The sequence below is a fragment of the Oppia nitens genome, unplaced genomic scaffold, assembly GCF_028296485.1.
Source record: "Oppia nitens isolate AA-2021 unplaced genomic scaffold, nextdenovo-longstitch-racon4-pilon3 scaffold9_pilon_pilon_pilon, whole genome shotgun sequence".
Lineage (NCBI taxonomy): Eukaryota > Metazoa > Arthropoda > Arachnida > Sarcoptiformes > Oppiidae > Oppia > Oppia nitens.
In genome coordinates this window covers 513,489-534,705 of record NW_026533253.1, presented here as the reverse complement: position 1 = coordinate 534,705, position 21,217 = coordinate 513,489, and the positions used below count along the sequence as shown (strand labels likewise).

At 28.2% G+C, this 21,217-nt stretch overlaps 3 protein-coding genes and 1 non-coding gene across 4 annotated transcripts; 2 read left to right on the top strand and 2 right to left on the bottom strand.

The window, feature by feature from the left end:
- Positions 1 to 4,543: 4,543 nt before the first annotated feature.
- Positions 4,544 to 8,126, bottom strand: LOC128964669 (interference hedgehog-like). Its single transcript, XM_054311306.1, has 2 exons — positions 7,475 to 8,126; positions 4,544 to 7,141 (listed from the first exon to the last, which is right to left on the bottom strand). Exons 1-2 carry the CDS (start codon positions 8,124 to 8,126, stop codon positions 4,593 to 4,595), a joined length of 3,201 nt encoding a protein of 1,066 aa, XP_054167281.1. The 3' UTR covers positions 4,544 to 4,592.
- Positions 8,127 to 9,816: 1,690 nt separating this feature from the next.
- Positions 9,817 to 10,001, bottom strand: LOC128964903 (U11 spliceosomal RNA). The gene has a single exon (XR_008484678.1). It is a non-coding gene; the product is annotated as a U11 spliceosomal RNA (small nuclear RNA).
- Positions 10,002 to 10,449: 448 nt separating this feature from the next.
- LOC128964822 (V-type proton ATPase catalytic subunit A) lies at positions 10,450 to 14,133 on the top strand. Its single transcript, XM_054311462.1, has 6 exons — positions 10,450 to 10,812; positions 11,490 to 11,712; positions 11,808 to 12,157; positions 12,552 to 13,421; positions 13,533 to 13,859; positions 13,967 to 14,133. Exons 1-6 carry the CDS (start codon positions 10,810 to 10,812, stop codon positions 14,057 to 14,059), a joined length of 1,866 nt encoding a protein of 621 aa, XP_054167437.1. The 5' UTR covers positions 10,450 to 10,809; the 3' UTR covers positions 14,060 to 14,133.
- Positions 14,134 to 19,944: 5,811 nt separating this feature from the next.
- Positions 19,945 to 21,017, top strand: LOC128964836 (pseudouridine-5'-phosphatase-like). Its single transcript, XM_054311480.1, has 2 exons — positions 19,945 to 20,065; positions 20,388 to 21,017. The coding sequence occupies exons 1-2, from the start codon at positions 20,053 to 20,055 to the stop codon at positions 20,951 to 20,953; spliced, it is 579 nt and encodes a 192-aa protein (XP_054167455.1). The 5' UTR covers positions 19,945 to 20,052; the 3' UTR covers positions 20,954 to 21,017.
- Positions 21,018 to 21,217: the final 200 nt, after the last annotated feature.

Sequence of the window (21,217 nt, the reverse complement as noted above, 5' to 3'; positions counted from 1 at the left end):
TTGTATATAAACATTTTTTTGATAAATTATCATTCAATACATCAATAAAACATCAAATCAATTGATGATTATGAATGATGAATATACTGTACTACAGGTATAATATAAAAGCACGCATTTAAATGAATGCATGAAATTATGTTTTATTTATATTTTTTGTATGTTTAATAGTAATAATGATAATAACTATCACATACCGCATAAATTTATTTATATCTTTTTTTAAAAAAAATAAAAATCAAATAGTTTTATATATATCATATAAAGCAGAAAATAGTTGTATGTAATATTCAATGTTCAATTCATATCACATATTATTATTACATATAAGTTATACAGTAATATCATTTTTTTTAATTTGTACGAAAAAATACGTTATAATGATAATGCAAAATAACTTATATATCATATATAACATTACTTAAAAATATCTGTTCACATATTATTAACTTTTAAGCAGCGAAAAGTTATTTAGCCTTCAATTTTTACAAAATGTAATGTAAGGTAAGGTAAGGTATGGTATGTAAAATATATCAAATGAATGTACAGTACATACATGCGGTCAGAGAAAGAGAGAGAGAGAGAGAAAGTGGTCCCGCATTCACAAACATGTCTACACATTATAAGTTACAAACCTATAGATATATAAATACCGTATATATATGCGTCAAATATATATACCGTATATACAGTACATGAATGTGTTGCTAACACATAGCCCAGCAACACATTCTCACCCCAATTGGGGTGGAAAGGCAGCCATCAATTACCCCGTATATTATATATATATATATATATATATACGTTATACAGTATATGTATGTACTGTTTATATATATTATATATGTATGTATTTTGAATAATTCAACAAATGATCGCTCAAAACAACAAGTTTTATCACTATCTCTTTGTTTTAAGACAAATATGTGTATATTTTTGTTGTTGTTATTTAAACGACGACATCAGCTCATTAGCAAACCCGATGAATATTACATGAATTTTATTATTATTATATTAATATTTATTAGTCATATTATTTAGTGGATGAATGAAAAATAAAGAAAAAAACTGAAAGAGAGGCTATAAGTGCTAATAATATCGTCGTTAAGTTTTGGCACAAAATCTTAATTTTAAAGGAGAGAGAGAGAGATTTACAATAATTGTTAAAGGATTTAGAAATACATAAGTTGTAAATCGTTAGGCATAACAATACTGTACTCTCTCTCTCTCTCTCTCTCTCTCTCACACACACACACACACACACACACACACACACACACTCACTCACTCACTCACTCACTCACTCAATTTTCTATCTGAAAAAAATGTATTATAACCCAAACGGTTATTGTCATAAAAACATTATTTGAAAAACATTTTAAATCCAAAGCCAAAAGTATAGTTTCAAACTTTTAAACAACACATTTCTATTTCAAACTCAAATGAACCGGACTCTCTTTCTCTCAAACTACCAGTGCTTCTTAACTATAATACAATGTATAATACAAAAGTTTGCTAACATTATAACAGCTATTATAATATATATATATATATATATAAATATATGTATATGATATACACTATTGTAGTAAAGTTTTTAGTTTTGTCGATGAAAAGCTAGTTGTAGTTTAAAATATCTATACATCTTTGTATGTATGTGTTTGTGTGTGTGTGTGTGTGTGTGTGTGTGTGTGTGTGTGTGTGTGTGTGTGTGTGTGTGTGTTGTGTGTGTGTGTGTGTGTACGTCGATGTCTATGAAATATTTCAAATGTCAATCGTTTGACGGCACTGGTATGTGTCAGCTTAGACTTTTTAAAATAGATATCTAATGGGAATTTCACAGACATTAAACCACTTCACTTGCTTTCTCATATTGAATGTGTAATTAAATATTTTTTTTTTTTAAAAGTTATGCTGTTTGAATAAAAGATAAACACACACACACTCACTCACTCACATACTTAATAAATTTATTTTTAATATATGTATATCATATACAAAAAATTATTAATAGATGAGTGAGGAGAGAGATAGAGAGAGAGAGAGAGAGAGAGAGAGAGAGAGAGAGAGAGAGAGAGAGAGCGAAAGCATATATTAGGAAATCATATATGAAATTATAATTTATTTTTATGACATTTATTGTACAATAAAATAAATATGTTTTGATTTTCTAAAAAAAAATGTTAAACAAGATTTCATTACATGTTGTTATATTTGCTATTTTTAGAAAAAAATGTTTACAAATTTTAATTGTATGTGAATAATATTAGTAATAATAATAATATAAATGCAACTTGTACAATTTTTATTACAGTAGCATTTTTTTATATTAACAAATTTGGTAAAATTAAACTTGAACAAAACAAAATTAGAGAGAGAGAGAGAGAGAGAGAGAGATAGCGTGCAATGTGGGCAGTGATCATCAAAAAATGTGCACATGTTTAGATAGTTTTATATTTTTTAAAAAACAAAATCGATATTATCAATTGTAAATTAATGATAGTCAATGGCAGCAAACAGTCACATCAATTTGACAACTAAATGTCTTATCAATCGTTAACATCAAGTTTTCTTTCTCTCTCTCTTTCTCTCTCTCTCTCTCTCTCTCTCTCTCTCTCTCTCTCTCTTTAGATAAGACTATAGTATAGAAATAATATGTCAAACATTTTTTGAAAATTTTATTTATACTGTATGTAAATGTTATTTAATATTATTAGACTGAATAAATAGTTTTTTTTAAAATGTTTTAATGATAACATAATGAGTAGTCCCTACGCCTTTAGGCATTTATAATAAGCAAATATAATATATAATACATTTACTATAATTTTTAAAAAATATTTTTTTTTGTTTCCATCTCTAATATATATCACTTGTTTTTATCAATTAGTTAGTTTTAAAATTGTTTAGTAAATTTATAATTTTTAAATATATTTTTTATGCACACAAACACACATATATATAGATAAAGTAGTTTATAGTTAAAAAGGCATATTAAATTGTATGCTTATCGTCAGTCAGTAGTATATGCTTATCAAATCAAATAATTTATAATACATTTTAAACATTTTAATGTTATTGTATATTCCAGGGCATTGTCAGCTCAAATATTATATCAAGTAATCAAAATTATTTCCACTCTATGTGTTTGTGTGTCTGCATTGTTAGACTATTATTAGTGTAAAGTAGAGAAATTTATTTTATTTCAATTGATGTCCCCCCTCTCTCTCTCTCTCTCTCTCTCTCTCTCTCTCTTTCTTTCTCTCTCTCTCTTTCTCTCTCTCTCTCTCTCTCTCTAATTTGATGACCCCTCCAATGTCATGTAATACGACCCTGCCTATTATAACACATAGTGTGCTAAACAATTATATATGGGGTTTGCAGTTGTCATAAATTTTTATATTAATAGAGTATATATATATATATACACTACAGTACAGTGAACATTAACTTGTTATCATCATATATGTATCATAATAATGATGATAATGATAATAATAATAATAATGATTTTTGTTGTTGAAATAAACCAAATATTAGGTGTACCTTAAAATTATTTATATAAAAAATAAATAAACAGTAGTACTCGTAATGATAGAGTGATATGTCATTAAAATATATTTATTTATATTTTTAGATAGATATATAGAAAAATCATAGACAATTATTTAAAAAATGCATTTTTAAAAATTATATTTTGTTTATTTATTTATTTAAGGCACTTGAAATTTTGAAATAAAAATATTTTAAACATATTTATAATAGTATCCTATTACAAATTTTTAAGGGTGCAAATATATATACAACATTATATGAAACGATTTTTATTTTATTTTTTATAACTTATTAATATTAACAAAACTAAAAGTCATTTTCATGCTATTAATTAAATATTACTAATAATTATTTAGATGTGAATATTATTGTTTGTTTTTTATAAATTAATATTAACTTTAAATATATATATATATATCTAAAAATATATGTACAAATATAATAATAAAATTACATATAGTATTTTAAAAGATTTTTTTTTAGTTTTAACTTATTTTTGTAAATTTTGAAGCCATGTCTGGTACGTGACTTAACACAAATTATTGACCACAAAAACAAATAAAATAAACTAATGGTTAGCTTTTTAAATATAAATATATGATTGTATGTATATTTTTGTTTGTTTGTTAGCATAGGTGTAAAAATTCACAATTTGTTATACGTATAATATGTTACAGATCATTTTTAAAAAAAAACAAAAAATATAATAATAATAATTACAAAATTATAGACAGATTATCAATGAAATAATTAATTAATTAAATTAACAGAATTTATATATAAATAATATAACTTATTTATCAAACTTTTTTTTAAAAAAAATTTATTTAAATTAAATATATATATAAATAATAATTATTTGTTTTGTTTCACTAAATAAAAAGACTTTCATTGTTGACCATTCAGTTCATTATGTATTATATATATATATTTATGATACACTTGCGAGAGATATTTTGATCAAATAACTAACCAAATTGTATGTATGGATCAGCTCAAGTGAATTTCAACCATCCAGACACCTATTCAATGGTGTCCTAACATGAGCTCTGCATTATCACAAGTGGTCCATTGCTGACAGAATTATGCAACAATCCGTTACACTTATTGTTGGTAATGATGGACTCGTGATGATTGTGATTATTATGGTTGTCCCGGTTGTCGGACCTGCTGTTATTGTTGTCGGTGCCGGCGTTCAACAGGTCAGTCCTACTTCGCCGTTTCCTTTCTAGTGTACCATTCAGTCGGGTAAACGACGTACTGTGCTGTTGATGCTGGTGATGGTTTAGCCGTGAGCTGCTATGATTGAGCGTCGATCCCGGATAGTGGTCATCGGTGGTGCGCTTCAGTTTGCGCCTTTCCATTGTACTCATCGACAGCGGCACATCCACTGACGACTCGTTATTGTTAGTCACGGAAGCGGCGGTAGACGACAAGTGATGCTGCGATATGCTCTTTGACCGAAGACTGCCATTAATAGATGCCGTCCTATTCAGTGTTGAGCCGCCATTGGATATCTCACAGAATGGATTCACTCTTATGTTGACATTGTGCGGATACGGCTCGTTGTTGTCCATCATCGACGATCTGGACAGATAGCCATTGGATGCGGCGGCACCTATCAGTGTATTGGATATGTGACCATTTGAACGGTGATGTGCGGCAAATATCGTATGATTGCTGTGACTAAACAAACTGTTGTGATTGTTGGCACCGCCGCCACCGGCTTTCGGGTGTTTCTCTTTCGGCAACTTTGTTGTCGAACCCTTTGACCGCGGCGTCTGGTTTTTGTGGCGCACAAAACACAAACAAATACAGACAACAAACACCAATATAAGTGCACCACTAGTGATGAAGACAACAGTGTACAGTGTCTTGTCTTTATCGCCAGTTACCGGACCGATACCGTTGCCAATGTTATTGTTATCAATTTCTTTGTTCTTTTTGTTTTCTTTTTCTTTGTTGGTATCAATCTTCGGCAGTGTCTTAACCATAAAGATATTGGAAAACTCGGAAGTGCCGGCCACATTGAAACACTGCATCTTAATGTCGTACTGTTTGTCTGGTAACAAATGGGTGATAATATGCGATCGGGTGATGGCACCCATTACAGCCACCTTGTAATAGTCGCCGGCAAAATCGGACGGCCGATAGTAAATAAAAAAGCCATCGATCGACACGTGATCGATATCGTAATGGTCCCATTTGATGGTTATGGCCGACTGGCTGACCGGTTCGGCGTGAACTATGACCGGACCATTGATTGGCTTCTTCATCGGCGGCTCCTTAAACAATGTAAACTTTATCGAGTTTGGACTCAATTTGTTGTCGTTGTTTGAATAGACAGCTGCAATCCGGAACCGGTATTTCATACCCGATTTGAGTCCGCCGACAGCGTAAGAGTGGATGTGCGGTGCGATGTCGTCGTCCACTGTATTCCAGTCGCTGTTTTTGTTGGCCATTTCTCGGTGCTGTACTTTGTAGAACAAAATGGGTAGACCATCGTTTTGCGGTACATCCCATCTGACCATAACCGAGTCCTCACTCAATCGAGTCACCTCTGGTTTGGTCGGCGGAACCATTTTGATGCCTTTGTTCTTGTTTTTGCCTTTTTTCGGATGCGACGGATGCCTATCGAATAGGTCGTCGTCTTCGTCAACAATCTCCTGATCGTCGGTGTTGTCAACAATATCGGCGTCGTTATCGCTTTCGTTGATCGGACTTTCCTTATTGTTAACATTAACGCTAACATCGGGTGCGTCTTGAGTTTTGGTCAGACTGACCACATTAACAACAGTGGTTGCGTATATCGAGTCCAAATCATTGGTCGCAAAGCACTGATAGATACCCGAGTGTAGCTGATTGTTAGCGTTCAATATTGACAACTTTGATCCGTCGGTTCCTTTGATAACAATACCATTTTTGTTGGACACTTCGGGTGTCACTTGAGCGCCATTGTGAAACCAGTCGACCACCGGTTTAGGCTTTCCTTTAGTACTGCACTCGAGTATGATTTCCTGGCCCTCCATCACCTCTTTTTCTTCAATCAAAGTTTTGCGCATAAATTGCGGTATTTCCTGAATTTCCAGCACCGAGTTTGCACTGATGGCATGATTTGGCGATCCATTAGCCGCATGGCATACATAGGTGCCGTCGTCACCGCGTCTAACATTAGACAATATCAGATTTCCTCCATCCATACTATGCCTTCCCTTTGGCAATTGACCGACCGATCTTTTCCAGACAATTTTCGGCATCGGACTACCGCTGGCCACGCATTCAAACGTAACATTACTTCCGGTAACTGCTGTAACGTGCGCTTTGGGTATTACCACAAACTTTAGCTGATGATGATGTGAATGTTGATGATTGTTATTATGATGATTATGATTGCGTTGACTATTGGAATTGTGGTGATGTCTGGAGGAGGAGGATGGCTGTCGTATAACTGTCAGTTCAATGTAATGGTGTTCAGATGTCCTTTCCTGGAGGAACGGGTTGTGTGCTATACATCGATAGATACCAGCGTCTGATTCGCCGACTGAAAATATTTGCAAATCTCCGGATGGCATCAAACGATATCTCTCTATATAAATATAAATAATAGTAATAATTATAATATTAATAAAAAAAAATAATTAATTACTTGTAATTGAATTTTGTTGTTATAAATAACTAAATCTCTTATTTGTATTTTTCCCATAAACTCATAATAAGTTAGGTTTTTGACTAATCTTTTAATCAAAAAAATGTTTAATTAATTACTTTACTAATAATTACTGTAATTATCTAAATGAAAATGTTTTCTTTTAAATTTAAAGATTTAATTTAGATTACGATTTGTAAAATATAATAATAATTATATAATAGTTATTATATATATTTATATATATATATATACGGTATATAAAGTCATTACCACTGGTTTTGTCAATAATTTTCGAGTTGTTGACCACAAACTCGGTGACGGCATTGGGAACACTATGAGGAGGTTGACAGGGTATCACAGCTGTATTGCCAGCGATGGCTATTAGACTTAAATTTTTTGAATAATTATTTGCAAACGGCTTAAGCTCGGCGACAATCAGTTTGGCTGTTTGACTAATAATGGATCGACCCTTGTATTGGGCGATACACTGAAAGTTGGCGCCCGATAGCAGTTGGGACACATGAACCTGTTGGTCGTTTGGCAATTGGCCAACAGTATTACCACTACTACTAGAGTTATGGTAATCGTAGATATTGTCACTGTTAGCGCCACCGGTTTGGCCGTGTTTAACACTGTTCGGTAATTTAAGGACCAACTTGTGTCTGGATATCCTTAACACTGATGAGCTCTGATACAGTGGTACACCATTGTGAAGCCAGTTAATGGTGGCACCGGCAGGCGCTGGTACACACTTGAACACTGCTCTGCCGCCGTCGGGCGCCACAAACTGTGAGTTCGGCTCAGTTAGGAACTGGAGATGCGGTTCGGCATTGCGTTTGCTGTTGGTGTCGGCGGCGGCACCGGTAGTGACCGTCTTTGACAAACTGATTATTAGCACAATTAAGGCAATAAACCATTGCATTGAAAAAAGTTTATTATTATTATAAACAACTTTATTATCACTACTACTACTACTACTACTACTAGTGGTTGACAACTGGTTTATAAGCATTTTGTTTTAGATGTTGTCATTCAATATATCCTAATATCATGTTTTATGGGCTATTATCTCATCCATGAGAGAGAGAGAGAAAGAGAGAGTTTAGCTGAGGGAACGGTAGGCAATGGCTGGAGGAGAGCTGCATTCACTTTACATATATGAACAAGTAATCGGTTAATTGAGATATGAATATATATAATATATATAATATATATATAAGTTATATATATATAAATTCATGAGAGAGACATTCATTCACATAGTTGTTGAGCACTGGGATGTTAATAAAAGTGAATGTTTTGGGAACGACAGCACATATACAGAGACATACATAAGAAAATCCTATTTATGGACACATAAGGCGATCCATACAACAAGACATTCATTGAACTAAATGGTAGAACTCATTGTCCATAACAACAACAACAACAACAAGTGAGAGGCATATAAGTTATATAGTATGGGATGTCCTCAACACTGGCTTTACATAGTCTTTGAAGAGAGACTTTATTTTTGAAATAAAAAGAAAAACTTTTAAGCAGTTCTTTCACTGCACTGGGCTGTAGTTGGACTGGCTTTGGCACTGACTCTGGCACTGGTATTGGTACTGGTGCTGGTGCTCAGGCAATCACTACAGTAATAGCTAAAGAGAAGCAACAAATGAATTGCTTTGGGAAGAGTAGGTTAACAAACTGTATGCTCTCTCTCTCTCTCTCTCTCTTCAAGTATGTATGTGTGATGGCTTGAGATGCCCTTAAGGGAGACGGGATGTATCCTACTTTGTTTGTGTAGGGGTTTTTCTTTAAAAAAGCCACCAAAACTATTGGCACCAATAAAGAAAATTATTGTGCTGTGAGTGTATGTGTATATATATATGTGCTCTCTTGCAATGGACTTTCATTTCATTGGGCTCACACTATTTAGATGATGGCTTTTAAACACTGGGCCTTCTCTCTCTCTCTCTCTCTCTCTCTCTCTCTCTCTCTCTCTCTCTCTCTCTCTCTCTCTCTCTCTCTCTCCCATTCTAACTACAAGTGCATTGTTTGTCAACTTTCGATTATAAGAAGAATTCAGTACACGTTTTGAACGGTTATATTTGAGGGCTTTCTCACTGTCTTTCTCTCCCTCTCCCCCTAACTCACTCATTCACTCACTCACTCACTCACTGGCCTTTTATAATGATTAACAATCTGACAACAGGCACAGCACCGGCACTCAAACGTAGCACTACATCAACACCACCGATAGGACAACACTCACTCACACACCACCACTAATCGCTAGCCCTCTAAACAACTTTTACTTTCAATCATCATCTCTACAAAAAACTTCACTAAATTTTTCTCAGTCTCTCTCTCTCTCTCTCTCTCTCTCTCTCTCTCTCTCTCTCTCTCTCTCTCTCTCTCTCTCTCTCTCTCTCTCTTTCCTCTTAAATATTATAAATAGTTAATTGAGTTCAATACATATAGTAATTCCTAGTGTATGTTGAGTTAATCTGACTGTCTCTTTAGCTTTAAATATATTATTATTATATATTTGTAGTTTTTTGTTTTGTTTGTGTTAGTGAAGCACCTGTTATTAATTATGATTATTATTGTTGGGATTGTATTGTATGGGCGCCAATGGACAGTTGCCATCGGCATCCCTTTCCTCAAAAAATTATGTATCCAGAATCTCTTGATTACGATTCTGCACTGATAGGGACACTATCACTAAATAATAATAGAGACAGGTCCTACCAGTGGATTATCGCTACTATGACACAAAACCATAGTATGCTTAATCAATACCCTTTTCTAAGGGAGCTTACTGTCCAACAGAAACCCAAACTAAATAAACACTAATACAGTGATTACAGTCACTAAATACTATCGATACCATGATTTTCAATCATAGATCAACTTAATTAGCAAATAGACTGTCCATAGATGTATCGCAACATTTTTAACAAAAATATATTAATAAAAAAAATTGTTTGGCGGTTACATATTGAATCTAAATAATAAAATTAATTAATTTTTTTAAATAGTTATATTTTTTTATTATACCATACATTAACAGTAGAAACAGGTATATAAAGTATAAGCACACAATAAGTGCTGCCATATATTATGTCAAATAGTTATTAAGTAAATATAGTTTACAATCAGCAATACATTAGATGGCATTCAATGTACAGTATTTTTATACAGTATATGAAAAACCAAACACAAAATGTTTGATCAGTGAATAAAAAAAGAGGCGTTTTTTGAGATGAAATGAGTGGAGCATTGGATACCCATTGCCTGTATGTCTGTATAATAATAATAATTGTGTTTTGCAGTCAATAAATAATAATAATTATAGTCAATAAATTTTAATAAATATATTCAATCAATTAAATTGATTGTCCAACAAAAAAAATTACTAACATTTTATTGACTATTATATTAATAAATACATTGTATTTAATAATAAGTGTGTTTTTCAGTGTACAACACGACAGTACAAACCAAAGCAATAATAATAATAATATATTGAAATCTATTTAAAACAACAATAATTTTTTATTGAAAATTATTATCATTTAGTGTTTAAATATCAATCCAATTGATTCACTGAAATAATGGTAAATATATATATTTTTTTTAAAAAATAATTTATTAATAAAATAAATGCTTATTCATGTGAACTCATTGTTTTTTTGGCCGAAAATTATTTTATTTATTTTAAAAATAATTTATTTATTTTTTTTTTTGGTTTATGACATAAAATTATTTTTAATTTTTTTTATATGATATAACATTTTAATTGAATTTATTATATGTGTTGTTAGTAGTAGTAGTAGTAGTAGTAGTTATGACTATGTAATTGATTTACTTGTTATCTAATAATTAAGCGATAATTTGTATATAAAAATAAATATTTTTATAAGTCATTAAAAATAAACGCTATATTAATTAATGGGAGGATTTCTCTTAAATATATTATTAATAATATTATGTAATAATAAAATAAGGGGAAAAATATTAATTTTTTTATTAATAATAATTACTTATCTATAATATTAATATATTTAATAAACATATTTAATATAACAGAGAAAACAACAAAAAAATAAAAATCCTAAACAAATATATTAAATTAAAAATCAGTAAATATTTATTTATTAAAACTAATAAATTATAAAATATATTTTATCGATAATATCTATTTATTTTTGTGATTTTAATTTTTTAGTTAATTAATTAATTTAAGTTAATTTTATTAATTAACAATTATTTTTTTGTGTTTATTACCCGATAGGCCGGTGCCGCTAAGCGAATGGAAAATTTATCGAAAGTTCGGGACGCGGACAAAGAATCTGAATACGGCTATGTCTATGCCGTTTCGGGTCCAGTCGTTACCGCCGAAAGGATGTCCGGCGCCGCTATGTACGAGTTAGTACGGGTCGGTCACGAGGAATTGGTCGGCGAAATTATTAGACTTGAGTGCGATATGGCCACCATTCAAGTCTACGAGGAGACATGTATGGATAGACTACTACTACTACTACCTGTGCTCTTTGATTATTAAGTTTTTAATTAATTGTTGTCTTGTTTTTGGATTTGATTTGACAAACAGCTGGCGTAACCGTCGGCGATCCAGTACTCAGGACAGGCAAACCACTGTCCGTAGAGCTCGGACCCGGTATTATGGGCAGCATTTTCGATGGTATTCAGCGGCCATTGAGAGATATCCACGATATCACCCAAAGCATATACATTCCTAAAGGCATCAATACGACTGCCCTCTCCCGTAGTCTTAAATGGGATTTTTTCCCCCAATACGTACGCGTAGGCAGCCATATAACTGGTGGCGATATTTTCGGTTATGTTCATGAAAATACACTCATCAAACATAAGATAATATTGCCGCCCAGAGCCAAGGGAACCGTTACCTATATCGCCGAACCGGGAAATTATGACTTAAATGTATACAATTTATATATATATATAAAAAAAAATTATTACAGTATTATTATTTAATGCTTATCTATTGATATAATAATCTTTAGATCTAAAAGTGAGGTCATTGTTACTTGTTTTTTGTTGATTACAATTATTATAATATGATTATTATTATTATTACCCTATTATTATAGTTTATTGTTAAAATTTAATGTTAATGTTAAGCCAGTAATTAGTTAGCGCTTCAATGATTTCATTCATTGAATTTTATTTTTTTTTTAAATAGACTAACTATTACCGATATTTTTTTTAATGTTAAAATTGAATTCAATTATTAATGCCTATTATTATTAATATTATTTAATCCTAACTTATTGTGTTTTGTATTATTATTATTATTATTATTTATTTATATTAGGACATTGTATTGGAGACCGAATTTGACGGCCAAAAGACAAAGCACACGATGATGCAGGTCTGGCCCGTACGACAGATGCGACCGGTTACCGAAAAGTTGGCGGCCAATCATCCGCTATTGACCGGCCAGCGTGTATTGGACTCATTGTTTCCCTGTGTCCAGGGCGGTACTACCGCTATTCCCGGCGCTTTCGGTTGCGGCAAAACTGTTATCTCGCAGGCGCTGTCCAAGTACTCCAACTCGGATGTCATCATTTATGTCGGTTGCGGCGAAAGAGGCAACGAAATGGCTGAAGTACTTCGCGATTTTCCTGAATTAACTGTCGAAGTTGATGGACAAACCGAGTCTATTATGAAACGAACCACACTAGTGGCCAACACATCCAATATGCCGGTCGCTGCCCGTGAAGCTTCCATCTATACTGGTATTACATTAGCCGAATATTTCCGAGACATGGGCTACAATGTGTCTATGATGGCTGACTCCACTTCTCGATGGGCCGAAGCGTTGCGTGAAATTTCTGGTCGTTTAGCCGAAATGCCTGCCGACTCAGGTTATCCGGCCTACTTGAGCGCCCGGTTAGCCTCATTCTACGAAAGAGCCGGTCGTGTTAAATGTATTGGTAATCCGGAACGCGAGGGTAGTGTATCCATTGTGGGTGCCGTCTCGCCGCCCGGCGGTGACTTCTCCGATCCCGTAACATCGGCTACGTTGGGTATCGTACAGGTATTCTGGGGTTTAGACAAAAAACTTGCACAACGAAAACACTTTCCGTCAATCAATTGGTTGGTCTCACACAGTAAATACACCCGTGCTTTGGATGAATTTTATGACCGAAATTATCCCGATTTTGTTCCCTACAGAATAAAGGTAGACATCAATTGATATTTTGATATTTGTTTTTTATTATTGAAATCTAATTAATAATTTGTTTGTTTGTTTTGTTTTATTTTCTGTTTACTTGTGGATCATCGGGAATAGTGTCAACAAATTCTTCAAGAAGAAGAAGATCTCTCGGAAATCGTACAATTGGTCGGTAAGGCATCGTTGGCCGAGAGCGACAAAATTACACTAGAAGTGGCCAAACTTCTACAGGAAGACTTTCTTCAGCAAAATTCCTATACACCGTACGACAGATTCTGTCCGTTTTACAAGACCTCTGGTATCCTGAGGAATATGATTACATTTTACGATTTGGCCAAACATGCAGTCGAATCAACAGCACAGGGAGAGAACAGGATCACCTATGCCACCATCAGAGAGGCTATGGGCGACATACTCTACCAGTTGAGCTCAATGAAGTTTAAGGTAGGTTTTTGTAATGGATAGGGGGAAGGGTTTTAGATCAGGAGGTGATTATCATTGCTGTCAATTCTAATGTGTTGTTTCTCATTCTCTCTCTATATATTGTTTAGGATCCGGTCAAAGATGGAGAGACACAGATCCGCAAAGACTTTGATGAACTCTACGAGAATATGCAGACAGCGTTCAGAAACTTAGAGGACTAATAATAGGGCATATAATTAATTATGTGAATCAGTTTATATAATTATTATTATTATTAATTAATTAATTAATTATTCTTGACATTTTTATTATTGATATTATTATTATTTTGTTAAGATTTGTTTTTTTATAATTTTATTATTTAATCGGAGAAATATATATATTTTTATTATTATTATTATTATCATTGATTAAGACATTGGAAACTAATATAACATTGATTTATTTTTAAAAAATAATAATAATTATTAATAGAAGATTGAATTAAAAATTGACGAAAAGCAACGATTTTATTTAAAAAAAAGAAATCGCAAAATATATAAATCATTTGCATTTTATTCAGAATTATTAAAAATTTAAATAATTTGATTATTATTATTATTAAACAGAAAATATTAAATGAATTTTGAAAATATTGCTTATAATTAATAATACAATTATTACTGATATCATTACTACAGTATATAAAATAGGTATTATTAATGTTAATGTTCACTGCCTTCAATTTCAATAAATTATCAAAAAATTATTAATAATTAAAATAATATATTATAAATATGATATTATTAATAAATATAATTCATCAATATATTAGAGATAGAAATGTTAACTATTTATTAGTTATTTAATTAGAAATAATAATTAATTTGTTTATAACTAGTTTATATATTTTGGAGAAATTTAAAAATAATTTTTAAAAAATAATATTAATTTTATTAGTGTGATATTCATAAATAATATGATAGTAATAATAATAATAACATTTGAGTCAATTACAGAAATTGATTTTAAAAAATAAAAATTATAATTCATATTTCAAGTCTACATTAAGCTATCAATACATAATCACTTATTATAGATTTATTCATATATTGATATCATATATCTATTATATGTTATTAAATGTTATAAAAATAATTTTTAATGAAAATATTGACTTTAATATCTTTAATAACAAATTATTATATTCATTCCAATGTTTAGTTTTAGTTTAAAATGTGATAATACTTATTATTATTATTATTATTTTTGTTATTATAAATTTAATGTATCAGTAATTTTATTTGTTGTGTGTGTGTATATATATATATATATGTCATATGTATTTGTATGTGTTTTGTGTGATTTCCTAACTAATTGTCAAAATAATGTTCAAAATATAATTTCTATAGTTTAAAATTGTATCTCAAAAATAAAATAAAAATGTTTTTTTCGTCTATTAATTTAATTTTTTTTATTTTATTCATGTATTTCCCATTAAATAATAAGTTAAAGAAAAGTTATATTTTTAAAAAATTCTAAATTTATATTTTTAAAAAATTCTAAATTTATATTTTTAATTTAAAATTTTCATATTTAATTTTTCTACTATATTTATGTTAACTAATGATTATTATTTTTTTCATCTAAAGTAATCTAAAGTAAAAAGTAATTAAAAAAAATCTATATTTAATCTATAATTTAAATGGATGTTATTTAATCTAGAAATTTTGAAATAAATAATCTTGAATGTCATGACTATTGATATTTGAAAATTTTTGATGTTGTTGTTTTTGAAAAAATATTAGCCAATTTCACTTAAACCCAACTGACCCATTGGGAACAGTAGATTTATTAATAAATTCTATATATGTGGGCCTTGAGAGTATATAATATCAATATATATATATAACATTCATCGATTTAATTAAATATATAAAAAATTATATATAAAATAAAGTATTTTATCAATACAGTATTACTAAAAATCTTACGAAATATAAAAGTAAATTTCTATAATGATAACAACTGTACAGTACATTCAGTATATTTGTTTGCATATACCTTAATAACTACATGTGTGTACCATTAATAATATACTGTACAGTATTCAGTAAACGTATTGCATTTGGATTCGGGTTTTTATTAAATTTATGTTTCCAACAAAATAAAATACATACATTTACTTTAATATAATTTATTTTCTCTCTCTCTCTCTCTCTCTCTCTCTCTCTCTCTCTCTATTTCATTAAATTCATTTCATTATTTCATAGGATTCATCTAAAATGAAAAAATAATCAAAAATTTTTAGAGCAATCTCTCATTTTTCAACTCTCTCTCTCTCTCTCTCTCTCTCTCTCTCATCAGTTATGGTATTCAAGACAAGTCTTGGATGATATTGTGGCCATCAATATGAGTGACAAACGCTTTTCAACATCAATAACAGCAACAATAAAATACTTGACTACTAATACAATACTACAGTATTGTACAGAATATATACAGAATATATATATATATATACTGTACTTATATTGTATAGTAATAGTGAAGTCACTTATTTGACTTTCAATCAGAATCTAAGTCTATCTCTCTTTCTTAAAATATTCCATTCATTCAATAGATTTCAAGAATATTTTGTATAAGAAATTATTTCATTCCAAAAAATATTGATTTTTGAAAATAATAAAAAAAATATATATTTAAAAAATTAAATTTATTTCAATTTATATCAACTATAAAATTCAGTAACAGTTTTTACATTTTTTTCACTGATAATATTTTTAACAATTATTTAGTTAAATAACAACAACAAAAATCTTGTTGATTATCAATTTATGTAATCACTCTTAGATACACTAAAATAATTTATATTTATTTATTTTTTATGTATATACAATATAACTTAAAAAATAAATAAAATATATTTTTCTTAACAACAAAATTTAATTCAATTGTTAAATTGAAATTTATTAGATTTTTGTAAAAAAATACACACAAAAAAATATTTTCCATTTCCCAGACATATATTTCATTATTAACTGTATATTTCTATACAGTATATTAAATATATTGTAATTTTAAGAATATGAAAACTTTGTTGTTGTTGTTATTATATTTTATTTTGATATTTACATTATTATTATTATTATATATTATTTATGATTGACTATTTTGCCGCTATTGAAATATAATAATATCATTAATTTTATGATTTATGATTTTTTTTGAAAACTGTAAACATATATATTAAGGATATTTGTTTGAAAAAAATAAACTAAATTAATCTAAATATTATATAATCTATTATTATTATAAATATATAATTTATATAGCGGTATATATCAATATATATGTCACGATATGAATAATTATTAAAAAATAAAATATATAAAGTATTTAATAAATTTATTGCTATTGAAGTAAAAAACAAATAATTGAGACACTATTCAAAATATACAGTATTTGTATTGTAAGCACCAAACAAAAACCTATCACTTGAAAAGATAAGCCAAAATTTATGCTGACTTTTGCTACAATAATAACAACAACAGCACCAAAAAAAGACTATAAATTTGTCGGTTATATCATAGGTATTGGTTGGTTATACTGTATTGTAGAGTATAACCACTTTTTGAAAAAAGTATATAAAAAAGAGATGTAAGATTTTTTCCCTAATAAATCCAGAATCAGGTGGCTATTGATCAACCAGTCAATAGTCACTACAGTATACCTATATAATAGCAATCTATACAATATATAGGAAAGTATATATATTATACGGTATATACAGTATATATATATACAATATTGATATAAAAATATGTGTCCAGCAAAACTATAAAAAAAACTAGTAGCAAATGGACCGCAAAATAATTTTCAATTGATAATAAAAGCCATGACTTTTGAACACATTTTATCCATACATATGTTTACTAAAATACTTTTATATACTGTAAAATATGATATAAATTATTATATATTTCAATAGATTATACAAATATAATTTATTCGGTTTATTGATACTTTAATAGAGAATATAATATTATATTATATTATTTTAAAAATATATAGATTTGATTATGTAATACACTTTTGATTTAAAACTTAATTATTAATTTTTATATATGCTGTCATAAAGTACAAGCATATTAAAGCACTTAGATATTTGATTATAAAGTGGTTTAATTTTTTAAAAAAAGTTTATCCATAGATAAAAATATAATACATTCCAAAATTGGCAAAAAATATATAAAATGTATAATTATTTGTTAATTAAATCAGTTTTTGTTTAGTTATAATAATTAAATTTAAAATAAATTTATTATTTCTATATCTAAATATTTTCTTACTTCAAAGCTATAGTTTTTATAAATTTAATATAACTTTTTTTTATAAATACATTATCGTCTATTTACTTAATCATGTAAGTGCACAAATAATTTACATACTTTATAGTTATATTATAGATAGTAAAACTTTATAAAAAATAATAATTTTATTCATAATATAAAGTTTTATTCAAATTAAAATTAAAGTGCTTTTTCATTATAGATTTTTTTTATAGATTTCAATATTAAAAATTATAAATATACTTTTCCATTATAAAGATTATTATTTAAAATGCAATAACAAATAATTTAAATAATTTTTAAAAAAAAATTATCAATTCAATTTCAAGTTCAACAACTTTAAAGTTTTGTTAGTATATTAAATAATTATATATTAGTTTTTAAATTATAATTTACAAATTACACATTATTTAAGTTTATTATATAATCTTAACTTTAACTGGGTAAATTAAATACAATAAATTATATACAGAATTAGACAGTAAAATATATAATTCCTGTTAATTTTGTTGATTAGACATAAACAACAATAACAACAATAAGTTTATACAATTCATTTACATTTGTGTTTTTCTTTTTTGAATAGATTTTTACATTAATATAATCAACAAAACAAACCAACAAAATAAAACAAAACTAAACAAAAAGTAATTAAAATAAAACTAATTGAAAACACAACACAACTCTTATCATTTCTGTTCAATGTTTCGTTAGTTAGTTAATAGATACCAATGAGTCAACTAATCAATGAAAGTGTAATTTTTCTCACTTTTTTGTGTCTTATGAGTGTGAGTGAGTGATAGAGAGAGAGAGAGAGAGAGAGAGAGAGAGAGAGAGAGAGAGAGAAGAGAGAGAGAGGATGAAAAATATTGGACATATCTATCTCTTCTATGATTATAATTGAACGACAGTTTTATTAATGATATACAATAAATTATTAGCAAAAAAATAAATAAATAAAATAAACTGTTTGTCAAATTGAAAACAATGAAATGTTTAGTAATTTATCTAATGTTTTCGTTTTACTGGATGTATTGATTTAATAAAAAAAAGTGTTTGATATAATATAAATATTTATTTAGAAAAAAACACTAAAATTATAATTCATTTTATTAAATATTTACTAATACTTACTAATAATTTTCATTAAACATTAAATTTAGTAATAATTTTATTATTATATTTAATAATCATCTAATAATATTAAATGATAAATTCATTTAATGAATTTGCAAAATAATAAGCACTTTAAAAAAACAATAATACATATCATTATTATGGTTTAATTTTTTTAGAAATTAATTAGCATTGAGTATGAAGTAATTTAAAAAAAAAAATTTTAGAAAGTTTTCAATTTTTGATTTGGTAAATATTTAAAATTATTAAAAAATAATGCTCAATTATAAAGTCTAAAAATTAAAAGTATTATTTTATTAATTATACTAAATTTTCTTTTTTTTAAACAAATATTTAGACATTTAATTATAGAATAATTTATTTGTGTCGGAGAATATTTCTAGAAAATTTCATAATTTTGTTAAACTTTAAATTTTATAAAATATATATTTTTTTTTACTTATATTTACGTAAAATGAATTAACAATAAATTGTATTACAACAGTAATCTGCATTACGATTATAAATATTTAACCATATAATATATCTAACTTACTTAAACTACAATATACTATTATAATTTTATTTAATATATTATAATACATATTATTAGTTATATATATATATAATAAATTAATAATATAATTATTATGACTACCAATCATCAAATAACTCATGTAATATTTGATTTGGACGATACAATAGTTGATAATCCATTGCCGGAAATTTTTAAAGACTATGCCGCCAGTATTGGAAAGCATATATCAATGGAACAAATAGGTATAGCTATTGACTATTAACTAATTTATTATTATTATTTTTTTATTTTCAAATCAAATAATCAAATTTATTACACACTTAATGTAATTTTTAGTTACAATTTTATAACTAAAAAAAGTACAGTAAATTTATGTATAGATAGTATTGTTAGTAATGTTAGAAGAAATAAAATTATTTATATAATAGGTTTAGCCGTTTTTTTTGTTGTTGTTGTTGAAACACTAAATGCTTTAAATATGTATTAATATTTTTTTATAATATATTAATTTTATTAATTATAAAAAATTTGTTATTATTATTATTATTAATTGTTATTTATCAGTTTCGATGTCAAATGATGATAAAAATGGTCACATATTTAACAGATTTTACGACACAATCGGCTTAAACGATGACATCGACCGAAATCAGTTGACTAAACAATTGTTTGATGAAATGTTAAACAAAAGACAGTGGAGTCTAATACCTGGTGTCGACCGACTGATCCAACATCTCTATCGACACAACATACCGATGGCCATTGCAACCAATTCGCCGCAATCGGTAATCAAAATTTTGTCGAAAAAGTTTGAAAACTTTTTCGACAAATACTTTACACATTATGTCTGTGCGTCCGATGATCCCGAAGTTAAGGCCATTAAACCCGATCCACAAGTCTATAGTGTTTGTATGAATCGGTTTGTCAATCGACCCGAATCTGAGGCCAATGTCCTAATCATTGAGGACTCGTTGCAAGGTATCAGAGGTGCAGTCGAAACAGGAATGAAGACATTACTAGTAAATGATAGAAAATATAGTAATTTTGATTCAATTGCCGATAGGATTACAGTAATTGTCAATTGTTTTGATAATTTTGATCCTCAATCGCTAGGATTACCAGCTTATTGATTGATTAAACATTTTTATTTAAAATAAAAATCAAATACGATTATAGTAAATGTGTATAAATAACATGTATTACTATACAATAATATGTTTTATTATTTCAATATTATATTATAAAATAAATTTGAAATTGAAAGTTATAGTTTTAGATTTGCATATGTTTAATTTTTTAAAGTTATATAAATTAAATAAACAATTTTAAAGTATGCCTAAAAAGTTATTATAATAATAGTTTTATAAAAATATGACAACAAATTAGATATTTGT